The sequence below is a fragment of the Temnothorax curvispinosus genome, unplaced genomic scaffold (assembly GCF_003070985.1).
Source record: "Temnothorax curvispinosus isolate PA1 unplaced genomic scaffold, ASM307098v1 QBEX01015501.1, whole genome shotgun sequence".
NCBI lineage: Eukaryota > Metazoa > Arthropoda > Insecta > Hymenoptera > Formicidae > Temnothorax > Temnothorax curvispinosus.
In genome coordinates, this window is record NW_020225281.1 from 196,310 (window position 1) to 217,265 (window position 20,956).

The 20,956-nt window shown below is 37.1% G+C and overlaps 3 protein-coding genes across 3 annotated transcripts in view; 1 reads left to right on the plus strand and 2 right to left on the minus strand.

The window, feature by feature from the left end:
• LOC112465757 (matrix metalloproteinase-2-like) overlaps nucleotides 1-14,509 on the plus strand; it is a 199,529-nt gene extending 185,020 nt beyond the window's left edge. Inside the window, exons 8-12 of the mRNA XM_025033478.1 lie at nucleotides 9,843-10,243; nucleotides 10,762-11,060; nucleotides 11,326-11,429; nucleotides 11,746-12,018; nucleotides 12,416-14,509. Of these exons, the coding sequence (XP_024889246.1) occupies nucleotides 9,843-10,243; nucleotides 10,762-11,060; nucleotides 11,326-11,429; nucleotides 11,746-12,011 (1,070 nt within the window). The 3' untranslated portion in view covers nucleotides 12,012-12,018; nucleotides 12,416-14,509. The remainder of the gene's footprint in view (nucleotides 1-9,842; nucleotides 10,244-10,761; nucleotides 11,061-11,325; nucleotides 11,430-11,745; nucleotides 12,019-12,415) is intronic.
• Nucleotides 14,510-14,604: 95 nt separating this feature from the next.
• LOC112465760 (phosphopantothenoylcysteine decarboxylase) lies at nucleotides 14,605-16,408 on the minus strand. Its single transcript, XM_025033481.1, has 2 exons — nucleotides 15,826-16,408; nucleotides 14,605-15,408 (listed from the first exon to the last, which is right to left on the minus strand). Exons 1-2 carry the CDS (start codon nucleotides 16,249-16,251, stop codon nucleotides 15,244-15,246), a joined length of 591 nt encoding a protein of 196 aa, XP_024889249.1. The 5' UTR covers nucleotides 16,252-16,408; the 3' UTR covers nucleotides 14,605-15,243.
• Nucleotides 16,409-16,514: 106 nt separating this feature from the next.
• Nucleotides 16,515-17,370, minus strand: LOC112465761 (cytochrome c oxidase assembly protein COX19). The gene has a single exon (XM_025033482.1). The coding sequence runs from the start codon at nucleotides 17,167-17,169 to the stop codon at nucleotides 16,906-16,908; it is 264 nt and encodes an 87-aa protein (XP_024889250.1). The 5' UTR covers nucleotides 17,170-17,370; the 3' UTR covers nucleotides 16,515-16,905.
• Nucleotides 17,371-20,956: the final 3,586 nt, after the last annotated feature.

A 20,956-nucleotide genomic window follows, 5' to 3' on the forward strand; every position in this document is an offset into this window, starting at 1 on the left:
ATTAATGTCCAATGACGGTACTTATCCCGTTATTCCGCTCGGCAACAATAAACGAGTTTGACTTAATTGCATTAATACGTTATTTCTCTCTAATATTAAAGAGAGAGAGAGAGAAAGCCAAAGTAAAATTGTATTAAGACATCGCCTGCAGTTTAATTTTGTAAGTGCTAACGGTAATAAAAGCTGCTTTTATATTTATAATAAATAACGCGATGTCGACACACGCGGGGGGGTGTTTTCATTTAATTCGGCCAATTATACTTATCGATACATCTTACGATTAACTCAAGCACTATTCTTTTTATTCTTCCATTCATTGCGTTTCTTTATATCTTGATGCGGCCGAGCGCGGTAATCTATGTTTGTTGGGAACTCTCGCGGCTTCCTCTCCCCGTGAACTTCTTAATCTCGCCCTCTCGAACTTTGAGGGATGAAAAAGAAAGAACGGGGAACGAGTTGCAACGTAGGCGGAAAGAAGTTAGGAAATCTGCAAACTTTGACGATATACGTGTACAGGGCCGTCGCTGCGCCAGCGGTAGGCGCTTGAAAACTCGAGCGATTGTTGTTGAACACGATAATTTCTCCTACTCCAGCTGCTGCAGCAACAACAATCCGACCAGAAGTTTACTTTACTGTAAAAACGAACGAGAGAATTTCGTCTGCAATTATTGATTCCTTGGTCTTTTTTTTTAAGGAAAAACATTTGGCGAATTTTTTCCTTCAGAAATTATTCAGATTTAATTTATTTAGTATTTGTAGAAATTCATGTTTCTCCTTTTTTTCTGAAAGTGTTTAAATTTAATTTATCTAGCATTTATTATTTAGCACTTATTAATTACCTTATTTGAATTTTTTTTTACATAATTTCGATATATTGAAGATTTATATAAATCTCTGTATTCTCTCTCTTCAAATAGTGTCAATTCTGTACAATCGTGATTTAAATTTATCTAAAATGTTTACGACTTGGAGCTTTCGACTCTTGAAGTGAAAAAAAAATTGCACTCGCATTCCTAAATTGAAATGAAATTAAGCTCGAATTTTCTTCAAGTGAGACCGAGAGAAAGAGGGAAGGGAATGAAAGAGGGTGTGTTATCGTATCCTACGAGTCTACAAAGTCGAAGGAAACATTCGTTCCGTAAAATACGATCGAAGTTCACGACGCGGAGGTCAAAATCGAGGAAACAACGTTTCCATAGTACGGGCATGGTTTATTCCGGGCACGAGGACAAAGGTTATTGGTACGGGCTTTCGCAAACGAAATTGCGATGGTTCCCGGGTCCGACCGGTGGTTTATGGGCGACGAGCATACGTGTCGACGGCGTATATCACGTCGATGGACTCCGGAAAAGAGTGGAATCGTGCGTCTTTCATCTTTCGCGAGATAGTGTTTAACGTCTTATTTTAATTTACTCTGCCGCAAATTCATAATTATTATCTAAATTTCAGAGAGTAGTTTTGCTACTAATATATTAGCGTGATTGCGATAGTCATTCTAAAAGAGAGAGTTGTCACTTTGATTTGAGTGAATGCGGAGATTCATATAAGGTAGAAGTGATTTTTTTCACTCAGATTTTTAGAGCGACTGCTCTACCGGAGTGATACGATCTCGATTTAAAGCTATAGTCATGAATCACTATGCACTTATAGTTGCATAGCCGCCTTAACAAGGTTCAGCTTGTTGTTTATACAAGAGAGACTTAAGTTCGCAAGAGCTTCCTTAAGATGTTTAACGCTTGGCCGCCTCTAGTCTAGACACTCCCCCGCGAGAATTTACGCCTCTTTCCTGCTAGTTGGTATGCTCCTTGCAGCTGTTTTCCCGCTGCCATATATCTCCTTTGCCGGTCATAAATTGGATTTGTTTGTTAAGCCTATTATGGGGTTGCTTTGATGTTAAGTAAGTTTGGGTACTCTCTTAGTCTTAAATCAAACTTTGATACCGAAGGTATACTGTCAAGTTGTTCAGAACAGAACACACGCGGACGAGCGAAGAGAAATCTAATCCATAGAAATTGTAAATTAATTCAAGTCCCATTTTTTTAATATCTTTATTCATATATAGGATTTAACGTTTGTTCTATCTGTTTAAGGTGCCAATTCATGAGACGCTGAAAATGAGCGTCAACAAGATGAACGTGGTGATTTCGCTTTAACGCTAGCGTCAAAGAAATGAAGTTGAATTTGTTTAATATTCAGCGTCGTCGCTGAATCGTCGTTAATCGTCCCAGTACAATCAATCATAGACTTCGAAATACGTAAAATATTAATTATTTTCAAGTAATATCTTCAAGTAATAATATTTTATGGATAAATAAAAGATATTATTTCTGAAGATTTTTGCTTGCTGAAAATGAGCATCGAGCGTCAACGTGAAGAGACACCTTTAGTAAAAGAAATATTTATTTGCCACGTATTTTCGTAATTAGAATAACGCATAAATAAAATGTTGTTTTTTTTTTACAAAAAACGACATTTTATAAAACAAATGAAACTATACGATGCGGGATAGAAAACGTGGAATATCAGGGATAACACCGCTATACATGGGAAATTGTTAACAAACAAACTCCTATCGCTAACAAAAATAAATACGATAGCGCCTGAATTTCGAGTATTACGTTACAAAAGCACAGGCGGAAGATAAATGAATTATCACGCAGTAATGTATACGATGCGTTTGATAAGGACTCAATGACGCAGCCGCGGCGTACACACAGTAGATGTTTTCGAGGGAAAAATTTTCTTTTTTCGGGAATATATTTTATGGAAAACAACGCGTTGCGTATTCGCAATCGCAATATGTCGTTAAGAAGTTAAACCAGCGAAATCGATTTACGAGGAGAATATCGATGAAATATCGCGAAAACAAACATTTTCACCGCTTCATCAAAGCACCATAAATCTCGACCTACAACAGTTTTATCATGGCAAGTAAACCACGACAATTCTCTCTTTCTCTCTCTCTCTCTCTTTCTTTCGTTCTTACTGTCTTTCTCTTTTCTTCTCGATTTTTCTATTTGAGGGCTTTATGATCTGTCCATTAGGATGGCCCGAGGCCTCTGCTCTTTGAGATAGGTACGCCTCTGCTTCTCGTTTGAAGAGAATGGTGTTCAGCAACGATACCGTTGATTGCGCACCCGTTGAATTACAGCGATCGAGAACTTATGGAAATTATATCATCTTCGTAATATGAAAATTTTCATAACGCGTAAAGACACGTACTATAATGAAATAAAGTATACATAAATTTATATAATATAGGTAAAAATTTGAGAAATTAGATGAAAGCGAATGTAACGAGATGTAAAATTATACAATAATTACAGTTCATAATTTACAAAAATTTGTAAAAATTTGAAGTAACAATTTAATAAATCATAGACACTCAGAAATTATAATAATGAAATAAATATTTGTATTATTGAAAAATATTTTTAATTAAATAAAATTATATTTAAATGTTTTTATTTTTCAAATGTAATAAAATTATTCTTATTAATCATCTATTAACTAATTCAAATGTTTCAGTATGTTTTTGCGATATAAAATCTTTCTTCTTTTATTCGTTTCTTTCAACTATATTATTTTCTGCTTCCCGATAAATACATAAAGGTTGAAAAGAATCTGATTGTATTGTACTCGCTGCGATAGAATCATTTTGACCGGTAGCGTTTCAAAAATTTAATCTCGTAAGTCCTTAAACCACTGAGCCGCAATCCGCAGATTTTTCCAGTCCATCCCGTATTTTCCGCGAGGAATTCCAGAAAAAGGAAACGAAAGGCCCCGGCGAATCAATGCGGTGAAACCGCTTGCCGTGAAATATATACGAAAGTGCCTTTGTCGGGGATAATGAAGGACGGACCAAAATACACTTTTCTTCTTTACGTTCGCGTAAGCTCGCGCGTTCCGCCGAAGCACGTTGCCCGCAAAGCTTTCTTTCTCGCCAACTTTTCAATCCACAACGGCGAGGAAAAAAGACCCAATTTTCATCCGCGATTTCTTTTCAATCTCTCGACCTATCGTCAATATTAAATTACGTGCCGTATAACGTATGAAACATCCTCATTCCACATTGCGCTACATTAACATATCAAATCGTCCGATTCAATAAAATCCACTTTTCCCTCTTACGCGTTCTCTTTCGCTTCTTCTCATTAATTTTCGACGAACTTATCGAATTTTTGTTAGCTGTGCTTTAATTAGTTTTTGATGCGGAAATTTCTCTTGGGAAAGTATACGCGGAATGCTCGTTGCAACAAAAACTCTGCGCTTAGCGTCTGTGCATTCTATAAGGCAGCTCGAAACACGCTCATCTTCATTTATATCAGTCACTTCCGGTTTCATTCATCACATTCCTAGTCTCGAATTTAGTCCTCTCTCTCTCTCTCTCTCTCTCTCTCTCTCTCTCTCTCTCTCTCTCTCTCTCTCTCTCTCTCTCTCTCTGATGTAATTATAATGCTTAAAAATTATAGGTGATGGCTATATAAATTTAGAATATATATGCAAACGTGCGGTGTTAATAATCCTAATTGCAAGTCCAGTAATACATTTGTCCGAAAGCGTTTTAAGTTGCATTGAATGGAAGTACTTTCGGTTCCGCCGGGATTTTTATATCAGCCAGCTCGTAGCTCGCGAGCTTATGACGCCGTAAAGAGTGGCGGTTGTTTCCCTTCATTTTTATTACACGCGCAATATACCTCGCGCGCACTCGCGGCAGTAAATTCCGACGTTACTTTCAAACCGGACGAAAACATCTCTTCCGGTATAAATCTGGGGAGAAAAAGAGAAACAGTGTCGAGGGTTGATGATGATATACATTCTTGAATGACATCGCCGCATGATTATTCGTCTACGTCGTGTTCATCTTCCTCGCAGCAAAATCATTATCGCTGCTGTTTCCTTTCCCGTCCGTTTATCTTTTAACTGACGCCAAAGTTAAACCCGTCGTTGCGTCTGGATCGCATTTGATTTTTAGGAATCGTAACTTCTCACATAGTCGCTATAGTTGCTGCATGCACGTTAACGCGCGATCATCTCGGTTTATTCGAATGGATGCGGCTTTTGGAAGATAAGGCACTTTGTGCCGCGGGAATAAAATCCGCGATTCTCTCCTTCTTCTTGAGAATCTATGTATATTACAAACAATTGTCATTGACTGACAGATTGACTGATTCATCAACGCCAAAACCCTAAACCTAGAAACATGGAATTCGGGAAGTATATTCCTTCCATATTGTAAGCACCCAGTAAAAAGGAATTTTTAGAAATTTGATCTCTAACGGCGTGAAAAGGGGTGAAAATGTGTTTTCACGGATTCCTCGACGCGCAATGCCGGATAGCTTTAAGCTAGTTTTAAATAAAATAAAATTACTAAACAAGACTTTTGATTTGCGTAAGAATTAAAAATTTAAGATTGTGAATATGAAATATTCAAAAATGTTTAAAAATTAAGAAAACTAATATCTGCGGCTTATGAATATCGTTCCCCTAAGTTTTACAAAAATAACCTTAGCTTTACTCATATTAACGTAATAAAGTTTGAGGCTCCGGCGACGAGGCGAAGAAAGAGGGGGTGTAGCTAACTTCTTTATTATAATCGGAAATTACTCGGCGTGACGAAAAGATCACTTGTGCCCGATAGCGGAGGACTCGAGAGAGAGAGAGAGAAAGCGAGAGAGAAAATATTGGAGAGACAGTTAGAATATTGGAGGGTGCGAAGGCAGCGGCAATTATCGAGCGCGTCATTGTAATTGCATCGACGCCATTGACGGTCGGGAGTCGAGATTAGATTCGGTGTTCAGGAAACGGCACCCTCATTCCATCTATCTCCCTCTCTATCTTCCATAGTCTAGATTACGTTAATTGGTAGGTCACTGGCGAATATTAAGTATCATTCGACTACAGAACCGTGCGGTGTTCATCCGTTAACGTCGCGCGAGCTATCGCATCCACATACCATTCAATAAGCTCCGGCCGATTTCCTGTACGAATTTCTATGCAAATGGCGCACAAAGCACGCCAATCGCTCGCAAAAACCGCCGAGAAGTTTGACCCTTTTAAACCTGCATTCTTTTGGATATAAAACGCGCGCGCGTTTGTGCACACACATATGTGCGCTCATTTTCGATCGTATCTATTTAAAAGAATTTGTACAAAAAGACTTTCGAGCGTTTTCGAACGTTTTCCACATTTTTGCACTTTTTTAAGTATCCTTAAACATACTTTCTTAAATATTTGCAGAGAAATGTTCCAAAAGAACTTTTCATATAAAATATTATTACACCGTGTTTTTATTATAAAAAATTGTATGACCCCTGATTTTGTTGCATATATGTATTACAGCATATATTCATGAAAAATGCATACAGTATGAAGATTGAGCGATGCAATCCTTTATGTAATGATATTTTAATATAATTTTTAAATTACGCATATATCGCATATATCTGTATAGGTACCTTAGAGGTAAAGAAAATCGCATATCTATTTTTGAACATTTCGAGAAAACAAGGTTTAAAGTTTTAAATAGTGAAATAATACATTTTTTTTAGATATAAAATAAAAGTAGCGCCTTGATTTATGAAGTTTTTAATCAAGTAATTTAACTGACATGTTTAATAGTAGAACTGCTAATAACACGATGTACCTGATTTAAAAATTAGGCACTATAAAGATTTTCAAACTTTTAAGAAAAACAAAACAGTACGTGTTGCTAATACTTTGAAAATGATTAGAAACAAATAATACTGTGTTGAATAGTTAAAACAGATAGTAAAGTTTCTCATATGACATTTTTCTTTGGAAGTATTATATAGCATCACTGTTCTATTTTTCTTAAAAAAAGTAATGCTTCCAAACATTTGAGCGACAGTGTATATCACATAATATTTTTTAAGACCACTTTGAGACAGAATTTGATAATTTTATGTATTATTCTCTCGTTCTACCTTTCTTTCTCTTTCTTTGATATCTTAATTTGTCATATATACATAAACATTTTTCGTTACGGTCGCACCTAAAATTCAAGTTTATCGCGCGAATTGTGGATCGCGCAAAGTGGATTTTAATCGTACTGCCATTTTCCGTTTCACTTGCATTTAATTCGCGCCCACTCGCGGCGCGATCCGCGTTTATTGTTTCATCTATGTATCTAATCGGCGTCCCTCGACACGGGTTACATTTCGCCCGAACAATCGATAGCGTAAATTTTGTACACGGCGGTGTATATACGTATACATGTGTAACGCTGTACACGGGGGAAATGGAGTGAATCGTTGCCCGTGCGCCCGCACGCGTGTTACACGCGTCGCGAGGAAGAGCTTATTCGTAATTTCACCAGTCCTATCAATCTGGGGTGTGTTTTGCTTGTCGCGGCCGCGCGGAATTAACGAGCGATTTGCCCGCGTTGATAAAACACGTCCGATAGGGAAGGGACGAGGAAATAAAAAAACGCATCGCGCCAACACGTGGCCAACGATAAAGCCGAATTTTAATCGCCCGCGTTTGTCATCAACAGCTATAGTTTATTGCTCCATAATGGCAATTTGATATCGCCAAGTATCTTCTGCCACGGCGATACGTTTTCTCCTCGCGATGCGGGTGTGATTTATGCACCCAACATATAAATTTCCTGTCTCTCTCTTTTACTTTCTTTAAATATTATAACATAAATACAGAGATATACGGCGCTGTCACTTGTCACTGTGCACATCACCGCACAATATTGTCTATTTGTACGTCCAAATGTCAAACGTATGATCGAATCCGTATACATATTTACGGGAGACTGATTTTTTTCTTCCTCTCTCTTTTGTAATCATTTCTTATTGGTGAAATTAAAGTGCATCGCACTTTAATGCATAACGCTCATTTTAATGGCTGAATTTATGCGGACTTAAAACGCTAATCAATCACATTGTTTGACTTTCGCATCGCGCATTTGCTTGTCGCTAAATCGAATATACGTCAATTCACGTGAAATCGAATGTTGATCGGAATGCAGTGTAATTATTATCGGCAGTCCTGTTTAACCTCGATCAGAAGAATTGATGCAGTTACATCTTGTTCAAGCGAAAAAAAGTAAGATAGAAACAATAGAAATGTACGATTGCCAAATAATACGTTCGTGTTATGTGATATCGGGAAATTTAATTTCCCGGGAGTGGAATTTCGGAAATTCCGTGGCGCAAAATCAACCTCTCATGCGCGCAGAGAGGCATTTTAAAAGCACCACCTCTCTCCCCGCACCATATTTCTCTATTGTCAATCACGCAAAGTAAAATAATGCTCGTACAATGAGAATCAATAGCCCTCCGACGAATTGCAAACGCGTTCTATTTGATCGCTCTGATACTCATCGAAAGCGCACGGTTTGCCGGGGGGGGGGGAGGGAAATGCACCCATTCGAAGCTGGCAAATAGTTTTGATAGGCTAATTAAGATCGCGACGGCTGATGATACTTCAGGATAATCACAATATGGGAGAAATTGGAGAGAGCGAAATTTTTTCTCGATGAACTTTGACTCGATCGAAGCAATATTTGATAAGTACCCATACTGAGAGAAACAAAATAGTTGCAGTCATCACAAATTTATTATAATTTTTAGTTATTTTCGGCTAACTACATTTTTATAGTTATTTTAACAATGCGAATTATAGCTGACTCAATACTACATTATTGTTGTCATAGCTTTAACATGCATTATTCACCTAACCGTAACCGTTTTATACACTACAACCTGTGATTTATGTAGTAAGTCGTACTATAAATATAATAAAAATGACTACAATTGAAATCTATACATATAAGATTATTTAATATTACAGCAATGATAACTGTAAAAATAAAAACTTCGACTTGAATTATTTTACTATGCATAATTATAGTCGCAAATACCAAATACTTTTCTCAGTGTAAAAAACAAAAGAATGACGAGGAGCATGTTTTATATATACATTTTAAGATTTTTATACATGTATAGGTATTTGTTTTATATATTTAAAGTTTTATATTTTTAAAAGTTTTTTTTTTAATAGCGACGCGCGCGTAAAGAGACGGCGATGCATCTGCCTAATTACGAGTATTCCGTCGCGTGACATAGCTGCAATTATGCGAGTACATGCGATGAATTTACCTTCTTTTTGTAGAGGCTACGCTTTTTGCAGACACACGTCTCGTTACAAATTGTCCGATATCGACCTCGCCCGTCCCGGAATTTCTTTTCACGGGGCGGGATAGGATCGGTGGGATCCTGAAAGACGACGGGATGAATTCGTCGCTCGCGGATGTAAAGAGCGAGAACGGAATCAGCTCTTTTTGCCTCGATCCTTTCGCATTAGCGTACTTGCGTGCTCGCCTTCTCTGAAACGGTCTCGAACACGGTCGATGTGTTCGCGTTGATAGGCAATGTCGACCGTATCGCATTTTCGGGCCATATACTAGCCCGAAAAAACTTCTGGAAAAACGAAAACTCCTCACTCCTTCTTCGTGATAATTTAATGTTCGTAACAAATTTTCGTTATATACATCAAATATATGTTATATTTTTATATAATATATATAACAATGCATTATACAGATGCTTAATTTAGATTTTTAATTACTCAATTAGTCATTATGATCTTCTTCAATCAATTTTTGGGCCAATTTTTATTTTACGTGTCACGTTTAAAGAAAAAAGGTTCCAATAAATTTATTTCGAATTTAAATTAGTCACGTTTTTGATTATTAATTATTTTAAATGGATTAATTTCGCTGTTGAATGTTAATATTGACAGATTTATAAACTGAATAATCAAAAGAGAAGAGAACGTAATGGATGAATGAAATAATTATTTCTCAGGGGCTCCTGAAGGCAAACTGTGGGGCAATATACCGGGTGGTCCACTGCCACCAGAGCAACCACCACCGCCACCTCCGACGACGACTACAACGACGACGACGACGACGTACAGGCCTTGGAGGACGAGACCCACCAGGCCCAATCACTATCCGGACGACGGCAGGCCTCGACAACCGGGTCGTTACCCGCAGAAACCCGACTACCGGCCGCACAAACCCCATCGGCATCACACGACATGGCCGGCGACGACGACAACGACAACGACAACGACAATGAGGCCCACACCGAGGTTCAGACATCGGTGGACCCCGCCACAGCGGGACGACGTGCCCGACAAATGCGACACGAGCTACGACGCCATCAGCATCATCCGCAGGGAGGTCTTCGTCTTCAAAGGACGAGTAAGCAGCGATCAAATTTAAGAAGAGCATTTTTTTTACGTGTGGAAATTTTCTACTAATTTAAGAAGAGTAAAAAGAAGGAATATTATATAATGAGGAATTACGAAAAGAATTCTTGCTGTATCTCAGAACGATATGATAATGAACCTTTCAGATGTCATTATCTCGCTTTATTGCAAGGAACTAAGAAGAGTCTCTCTATATCTACATTATTTTCTAAGGACAAGAGAATGAGTGCCCAGTATTTTACATTATTATCTGTTTGATTTTCGAGCATAAAGATAGAATATAATTTATGATATATTTTTAATTGCTATATTTATTTACATCGTCAATATTTTATTAAAATTAAAATATTGTATTAAAATAATTATTATGTACCTATACATTACATTCATATATCCTATATTTTATAACTTAAATTATGTGCGTATTTTCTACGGCACAGTTTTCGAGGAACATAATGAATTAACATCTCCGCATTGAGATTCTAATCCTCCTTTGGTACCGCGTTGCAGTATCTATGGCGAATAGGCGACCAGGGGATCTATGAGGGATATCCGGCGGAGATCAGCAGGTTGTTCAATCTGCCATCGAGCATCAATCACGTGGACGCCGTTTACGAGCGACCGGATAAGAAGATAGTCTTTTTCATTGGTCGCGAGTATTACGTCTTCGACGCCAACAATCTGGAGCCGGGTTATCCAAAACCGCTCACATATCTGGGATTACCGGCTGCCCTGCAGAAGATCGACGGCGCCATGGTGTGGGGCCATAACGGCAAGACTTACTTCTTCAGCGGTTCCATGTATTGGAGGTGATTTTGTAGTGTAATTTCACAAATCAGATTTTATACTTTCTCATTTTTTATTGCCTAGAATTCAACATAATGTCAAACTTTCAACTTTTGTATACAGCAATCTTCGACTGATATTAAAATGAAAGATAATGTTAATTTAGATCGAAGCTCATTCGATCGGACGTATAATGAAATTTGTAATCCGATTCATATTGGGCTTCTACTATCTTTTTAATCCATAAATAAAATTTAATTCTCCAATTTAATCCTCTGCCCCACGCAGGTTCGACGAAACTGTTAATTACGTGGAACTCGATTATCCCAGGGACATGAGCATGTTCGCCGGCGTTGGGAATGACATCGATGCTGTTTTCCAATGGAAAAATGGTAAATTTCGGAAATTGACAATCTCGGACAAAATTATTTCATTATAAAAATAATTACTCAAATACTATTAATCTCAGACAATTCTGTTACAGATAAATAAAAATTTAACTTTTAACGCCAAATATAATACATTATTAACGAAGATAATGTATATTTTTTGTAAAAGATAATTCTATAGGCAACCATATATTTTGTTTCTTAATATTTCATTCGACTTTGATTTCAATTCTTGATTTTTCTAACGTTTTATAAATAAATCTCTTCTGTGTAATTTTGTTATCGACTTTCTACTATAACTTTTTCGCTTTTTCGATAGGCAAGACGTACTTCTTCAAAGGCAAGGGCTTCTGGGAGTTTGACGATCTCAGGATGAGGGTGGCGCACGAGAAACAGAAATTGTCGGCGCCAGTCTGGATGGGTTGTCCACCGCCAGACGTGGAAACCAACGATATCGAAACCAACCTACCCAGGAAGTCGAGTATCCTCTCGGCTTCCGCCACCGCTGCCATCGCCACAGGAGAAATCACGCCGATATTTGCCACGATCGTTGTGAGCTTTATTATGAGGATAATATACGTGTAAAAACGAGGTAATTATTCATTGCCCCTGTATTCGTAAATTTTTAAAGAGTGGCATGATTGAAAAAGAAGACTTTAAAGATGATATTTTTTAGTATTAAATATAAATTCAGAATTTAGAAAGACGCCATGAAACAATGTATAATCGTCACAAAGTAATAGTTATAATATTACATAATTAATATGTAAAAGTAATTTAATGAAATATAAGATTTGATATATAATGTTTTGTAATAATTTAACTTTTTGATCCAAATATTTATAATTCTATTCATATAATTCTACAAAATATCACATGGCTCCATGGTTGGAGTAAAAATTAGTAGCTAAATTTTTAATGCGATTAAATCAATTATTTGAAAATAGGCGAGCAGCTGCTGTCACATATATTTTTCTGTCTTCTTTCAGATCATAACGCACGTGATTCCTTCCAGCTGACGACGTGCGTCGGAGAGCATTTTATACCTCACATGGAAATTTCGCGTGCGAAATACGAATACCAGAAAGTTAAACGGATTTTTGAAGTGCGGACATCGGTGGATCGGTGAACACAGGGGATGGAAGATTGTTCGTACATCGATTGGAGTTTCAAAGCAATGTCTGCGGCACATTCACATCCACGGAATCAACTTTCGTCGCTGAGCCTTCCCAGGTAGCAAGCACTCGTCATTTTGACGTCAATTGACGTCAAGAGACGTCAAAATGACAGACTTTTGACGTCAATTGACGTCAAAATGACGAGTGCTTGCTACCTGGGTTCCGATGAAGAGATCGCGACTGTAGCTCGCGAACAAAGCTTCAAGAATGTAATCGAATTAATTTGCGAAGAATTCAAAGAAGATATATGAAATGGTTGACGACAAATTATAAAATTTTGAAATATGATATTACGAGGAAAAGTTTTTTTCTGCATACTTTTTACTTAATTTTTATCTGGGTGATAAAATCGTATTGACAGTTAATCTTCTCTCACAAAGAGCGTGTGACTTAGATCCATATCATCAGTCCTGGATAAACCGCGCCATTGTGCTGCGCAAGAGCATATTTTTGTATACTGTCTTTTTACATGGCCGCATTTATATACGAAGTAATTAACTTAAGACGTAACGCTTTTATATCGCATGACTGACGAATGTCGTCAAGTCCTCGAAGGTGCGAAAAGAAACGAGAGGACATCTCGCAGATCTTGCGATAATAATTTACGAACTACCACTGCCGAAAATCCATCCAACTTTTTTCGATATTCTTTTTACAAGAATTTTTAAATTGAGATGGGAATCCTCATTCATACATATTCTTAAAAAGCGCCTACTAATTACGTAGCAGACAGTGCTGATTGGACTGACTTTATTCAATAATTACTGCCTTATTAAGTATTATAGAAACAAATTCAGGACTTTTTGATTCAATTTTTGATAAGGAATACCGCTATGTAATAAGTGAGCACTTTTAAAAAAACACGCTGTATATCCCTGCTGAGGACTAATACGCGCCACTAAGAAATTCCGTGATCCTTCCATGAATCGCGATGCGATTATTAGTTGGAATCGAATCTTAAAACGACAAAATAGTCGGTTCCGACAGAGCACATATTTTATATAAATACTGTATTAATTATTGATACCGTATAATATTTAGCAAAAGAGGACACGGGCAAAACGCAGTGTCGCCAGTTTTGTAAACTGTGATATTTATATACCGCGCGCGATCAAGTAGTTAGTGTAATATCAAGGAAAAGTAGCACAGAATCAATCTCACAGATTTATATACAGCGCCGGTGTATCTGAGATGCTTACATGAACTTTGCGAACGTATTTTCCGATTTGTTTCAAGCCGATTTCTTCTCAGCGTAAGACACTGATAGTTTTTAAGCGAGTGGAGGTAATCGAGAGCGGAAATAAATAACAAAATCTCATTTCGCATTTAATTTTCAGTAGACTTCAGGTCAGAATTTTATAAATTAAAGTGTCAGTAACCGAGAATCTAAAATAATAAAATTGTAAGGGGAAAGATGAAGGTTAATTAAATTTTTGCAAAGGAGAAATTGACTGTAGTTTTAATATCGGGATCTATACGTCTCTGCAAAGTTCGTAGTATTTATATTTCCAACGTACACTCCTGTATATATATAAATATATAAACATGTTTTATAATTATATAAAAGTATACTATAAGCCGCGCGCGTATTGCAGAATGTACTATGTCCGTGAAGCGCGCAGCATTGAAACGAAGACAAACGGTATAAATGATATTATATTTGTTTTTCGATTAACTGTCTTCTGGTTGAGTACCATTGTTATGGAGAAGCAAATGCATCGGAGTGATGCGTCCTGCAGTTCTACTAGGAGGCGAGAATTCCTCCAACCCTCTGTTTATTCCAAACTTAAGGGAAAATTAATGTAATGTGCCGATTATATGCTCTATACGTATTTTATATATTGTCAGTTCGTGCTTTATTTGTGTATATACGAAAATAAAGTGATTTTACCATACACAATGACACACCGCAGAAAATTTCTGATTTTTAGCCTTACGTACGCATCACTGAAAAAAATGTTAATTGTAAGGTGAGGAAAGCAGAAAGAACGCCTTATATATTTGTAATTCATATATATATATATTTATATATTGTTCATATATTTAACAAAAGCATTGTACATTCCAGCGGATCAACTTTAGGATATGTCAACAGAATTTTCCCTTTTCTTTAGAGCATTTTTATACATCGCATTTCAACTGGACAGATAAAATTACGATTATCTCGTTTGTTCCTCACGGTACGATTGATTTATTCCAGGTTGAGCAAAGGATATGACGACCATGATGCGTTCAAACTCAGATTTCGCTGTTCGCGTATAACTTACGTAGGTTCCTACCTAACAATGACCTAACGATGACGTAGTTCGTCCTATAAGAGCAACGAAAGAATGAAATTCTCGGTGAACAACGTAACTCGAGAAAAATTTATGAATGCGTTTTCGCTAATAAACGTAAATTCTTGATTACACGAGCCGTATACGGGTTCGAAAGATTCGGGTCTTAGGCTCCTCTCAATTTTTTATTAGAGATAAGCGACATCTTGGCGTGTATCTTTATTAATCATTATAAGCGTATGTTCGAATCGCACCATAGCGCGTCTTTGGAGATCCTGATATCGGCGCTCACGACGTGACAGAGCTTCATCGATACTCGCGTCGTCGACGAGGCTCGCACGAGGAGGCCGATCTCAGCCGCTGCTAGGGACACAGATCCGACTGATCCATCCAGGGATTCAAGGCTCGCAGAACGGATCGCACGATCGTGTCCACTTCGGCCATCGCGCCTATTCCCGCATCGCCGCACATCAGCATCTTGGTTATGCAATGCACCTCCTTGTAGCCCCAGGATTTGAGCAGCGATACCTGAGAAAGCACAAAACTCCATGAATCTCTTCGTTAAGAAAAAAGAAAAATAGAAAAATTATATAAGACAGAAAAAATTTAATGTCTACGTTTATCTTTGACTATTATACTCTTCTTTATCTCTTTTTATTAGAATTTGTCCAACATTGTTATTGGTTTAATTAAATTTTTCATTTTTAATGATGCAATTTCAACATACAAATATCTGCACGAATTGAATTTAATTCAATTTAAGTAAATAGTATACAGGGTGTTTCTTAAATACAAAAAATTAAAGGGGACATTCCTCCCTGTATGTGATTATTTTTTCTGCAAATGTATATAAAAAGGATCATATACTTCATCTATTTATTTGTTTTAACGAGAAAATCTTAACATTCTCTTATTTTAATTTCTGCGCTATTCTTTTCATCTCACTTGAGGCATTGTAATTGGATGCTCCCACATCTTGGTGTTCATAGCTGGGCAGAAGAGGAACGGCTTGGCAGGGTCCCATGCGCGTGCCACGCAGGTAACGATATTGTCGCATATGCCACTGGCAATCTTGCCCAGAGTGTTGGCATCCAACGGCGCTATCACGAACACGTCCGCCCATTTCACTAGATCTATGTGCAGCACCGGATCGCCGCGGTCCTGCCAGGCGGCCCACTCCACTGTGTCGGACAAGACCTGGATCTCAGGCGGCAGCTGGGCGTCCTTCAGGAAGTGCTTGGCTCTCTCCGTCACGACCACCCTCACCTCCAGATTGTTCTGTCGCAGCATCTCCACCAGCTGCGGCAGCTTGATCGTGGCGACGCTACCGGTACAGCCTATCAGTACTCTCTTCCTGGAGGAGCTCGCCATTTTCTTCACCTTTGCGTTGCCTCCCGTTCTACGTCAGTCTGGACTCTGCAGTAAAATCTGATAGACTCTCAGTTTTCAACGTGATAAATATCGAAACTCTCTATTTTATTTATGGGATAATTGCTCTCTTAGGCCACTTGGGTTGCAACACAATCCAGCCGCGTAACAAGCTACAAGGATATCTTTATGTTAAAGCTCAAGAAGCCCAACCCAACGAGTGGTCAAGCGATATAACTTAATTCTCAATCTTCCTTCTTATGAAAATAAAAGGTAGATATACGCGATTTTTAGTATCGTTCAGTTCTCTTTCTCCCTTTAAATTGGTCTCTTATTAAACCTATTGTTCTTATTGTTACTTCTTTCTCAACAACACTGGCATAGAGGAAGTTCTTGTTGCACCTGGCTGGCAGTGCGTATTCTCGCTTGAACACACTAATTCACCAAACTATATATAGTCTGGTGTCCTTTTTACATCGAAAGTTTTAAGAGCACCGATTAGACTAGAGAGAGAGTGCACGACATTCTCCGAGGAAAATCGGGATGAACAACAACGACAACGACGATAACGACGACGACGACCAAGATAATCCCCCTCCTTTCTTTCGAGATACACGGGATATCTGATCTCTGATCTCTCAAGGACGATTATCGACGTTACGTTTCCTTGGCGCCCTCGATCTTGTCGGCGAAGCCGAGCTTGGACCAATCCTCGTGCGCCATCAGGTCGTGGTCCATGCGGCAGCCAAGGTACTCCTTGGCGATGTCGCGGCACATCGTGTTCTGATTGCGATTCTCGGCCAGGCAGCGCATGTACCTGATCATGGTGCTCTTGCAACGGCCCTCATGGTCCAGCGGGAAGCTGCCGCGCTCCGGTGGCGTCGGCGTAAACAGCCTCTGCGAGAACGTATACGCGGACATAATACGCCAACTCCGTTCACTTCGACGCGCGGGAGATTACGCGAGGGTGAGAACGAGAACGAGAACGAGCGACGGATACCTTCAGCCTCCTCGAAGGTTCGCCATCTTGGCTGACCGTGATCCACAACCACAACCACAATCCACACCGATCCGTGGTTCTCCTCTCCGTTCCCCCCTCTTCCTAATCCCTAGCCAAAGAGCACATGCCAAATCGCTACGAGCAAACGCCCCAGGAAAACGAAATGGTCCTCAACGCCGTCTGTCCCCTGGTCCCCAGAAGTGACGAACTAACGCGGCTCACGTGACGAGCAATGCGGGAGTGGCGCTAATTTTGAACCTACGTTGTATTCCCATTTCTATGGCTCAACTTAGACAGCACTATGTCTAAAATCGGGACATAAGACACGTCTTAAAGACGTCATTAAGATGTTTTTAAGACATTATTATTACATAAAACGTTTCAAAGATGTCTTTAAGACGTACTTTTACGTCTCGATTTTGGACATGCGTGCTGTTTGGGAATTTACACCGAACGTTTGATACGCTATAGTACTATATTCGTACTAATTGTAAATTGATTTAGTTTACTCTCTTTTAAAACGCGAACCATTCTACAAAAATGTATATTATATATCTCATCCAAACATTTATCGATGTACTGCATTCAACGAGCCATGTATATGTTATTGATCCCTTTGCAGTGCGTCAAAGTCAAGATAATCACCTGTTGTTTTCGTTCTCTTATCTGATCAAATAAGTTATCAAATAAGAAAAGCATTAGACGCAATTGAGGGGTAATTATTCGTTTTGCCTACAAAAGTGTTTAGAGTACTTCAGCATCATCGCCCTTTCTTGCGGATTTCGATTTTCTTATGTCAGAACAACAGAATTCGACATTACCTCTGTACGGGGACCTGCAAACGTTGCTTTAACAAGCAAAAGGACAAGAAGGTAAAGTTGATAACTAATTATTTGATTTAATTTTTGCAATTTTTTCTACATATTTATTATATTTCTCTTTCTAACGATAACATTAAATTTGAGAAATGAACTCAATATATAATATAAAATCGCTTGAATAAATGACTACAATAGATACAAATATAGAATTATGCATTAATGAAATGTAATAAGTATTTAAAATCTGAGAGTGATAATTTGTCTTAACAGATTTGTAGTATGCATAACTGTAATTTTTCAAATACTAACTAATTTTTCTCTATTTAATCATTCTATATATAAATGCAAAATAACTAATGTTTTGTTTCATTATTTTATACATAAATTCAAAACGGCTAATGTTTTTTTGTTTAATCATTCTACTATATATAAGTGTAGAACGCGACTAACATAAGATTAATGGATATAACAATGTTGCGGATTCCGAAAGAATTTTATCAACGATCAAAGGTGCCGACTCACTTAAACCAACGAAAGACGAAATAGACGCTAAGGACGAGTAAATTATTCACCTAGCATCAGTGTTGGGTAAAATTTATTCTGAATAACGAATAAAAAATGACGAATAAACTAAATGTATTCGTTATTCGTGAATAACGAATAATTCGATTATTCGTTATTCGAATAAAATAATCACGAATAATTTATTTGTAATTCATCATTTTTATTCGAAGAATGTAACGAATAAAAAAAATAGATAACAAAAAATAATGCACAGAGTAAAAATTAAAGTCCTCACTCGTGAATGTAAAGTTGTAATATAATTTATTAATTAGTTAATTTATTAGTTAATATATTAATTAGCATTTTTAACATTAAATAAATTAAAACAAAGAAATTAATGGTATATTGTGCACCAAGGGGCGAAAGTAGCGTTTTTCAGACGAGTGTGATTTGCCGCCCGAGCCGAAGGCGAGGGCGGCAAACTTCACACTCGTCTGAAAAAGCTTTCGCTCCGAGGTGCACACGATATTTTTCACAATATCTTTACGGAAAGTTCGACCTCCATGCCTAGAGAGAGGCGAGAGTGGTCATTTCACACCAGGACGGCATAGCGGGACGAAAGTAACCACTTTCCTCCCTAGGGCGGAAAGTGATCACTTTCGTCCCGCTAAACAGGGACGAAAGTGGCCACTTTCGTAATTTACAATCAATAAAATAAAAATTTAATTTAATAAAAACCTATGTCATTAGTTTTAATTAATAAAATAAAAAACAACATAAAAACTAATTTTACTTTTAAATATAGAAAAAGAGAAATTTAATGAAATAAGTACATAATCAACTTTAGTTTCCCAAAAGTGTAAATTTCAGAATGTTTTTCTTTTAGTTGGTTTAAAAAAAATCACTTAAAAGTAATTATTATCTAAGTTTATTTTTTATTTGATACATTTTTATTTAAAAATTCTTTCAGAAGCACACGTTTTTCAAACATACTGCCTGATAATCGATGATATTTGGCTGTATTAATCATCGTAGCAAATGAAAATAATCTAGCGCGCTCCACCGGAGCCGAAAAAGGAATGAATGTATTGTATTTTATAAAAACTTTCTTTATTGTAGGATATTTTTCTAGATAAGATATCTGAGAGTCTGGATCTCCTAGATAATGAAAAATCTAGAAACAAAAACAAAAATATTTGCTTTATGATCTTTATTTTCGTTTTTGTTTCTAGATTTTTCGTTATTTAGAAGATCCAGACTCTCAGATATCTTATCTAGAAAAATATCCTACAATAAATAAAGTTTTTATAAAATACAGTACATTGATTCCTTCTTCGGCTCCAGTAGTCCCAGGTAGCAAGCACTCGTCATTTTGACGTCAATTGACGTCAAGAGACGTCAAAATGACAGACTTTTGACGTCAATTGACGTCAAAATGACGAGTGCTTGCTACCTGGGGTGGAGAGATTATTTTCATTTGCTACGATGATTAATACAGCCAAATATCATCGATTATCAGACAGTATATGTTTGAAAAACGTGTTCTTCTGAAAGCATTTTTAAATAAAAATGTATCAAATAAAAAATAAACTTTAATAATAATTACTTTTAAGTGATTTTTTTAAACCAACTAAAAGAAAAACATTCTGAAATCTACACTTTGGGAAACTAAAGTTGATTATGTACTTTTTTCATTAAATTTTTCTTTTTTTATTTATAAATAAGATTAGTTTTTATGTTGTTTTTTATTTTATTGGTTGTAAATTTATTTAATTTCTTTAGTTTTAATTATTTATTTGACATTAAAAATACTAATTAATAAATTATAACTTTACGTTCATGAAATATTATCATTTGTTAACAAAATTCTTTATATATTTTGTTTTATTTTCGAATAAAAAATAACAAATAAAAATAACGAATAAACATATTATTATGTCCTGTTGACTCCACGATTTCTTTCTTTCGTGGAATCATTCATTTCATCACACGAAACACACGGAAACCATAAAATAGCGGTTATTAATTGACGAAGCGGATGCACTCCAACTGTCATCGCTCATTAAATAGTAAATGACGAAACCTTCCAGAAGACTCGAGACTAATAAAATAGGCAAATTATAGACTTGTTTGTCGCATTCCATCTAATTCCACGAAATAAAGCACAAAATTTCAATTATCTCGAAATTTCGTAGCAAAGGGCGCAATAAATTAAAAACGCCATAAGGATCTGGGTGACCTCTCGGGTCATGGGAGTGCTGATCTCACGTGTCTGTGAAGTTGGCATATCATTTTCTAGCAGATCAAAAATAAAAGGCAGTTCTTGTCGCATGCAGTCGAGTTCTATAGTTCCTGATACTTTTTAGTAATAGTTCTGGTGATT

Coding starts and splice junctions, on each gene's coding strand:
- LOC112465760 (XM_025033481.1), bottom strand. CDS start 16,251: ATGGCGAGCTCCTCCAGGAAGAGAGTACTGATAGGCTGTACCGGTAGC. Junction 15,409..15,825: donor ATCCAATTACAATGCCTCAA/GTGAGATGAAAA, acceptor GTGCTTTCTCAG/GTATCGCTGCTCAAATCCTG.
- LOC112465761 (XM_025033482.1), bottom strand. CDS start 17,169: ATGTCCGCGTATACGTTCTCGCAGAGGCTGTTTACGCCGACGCCACCG.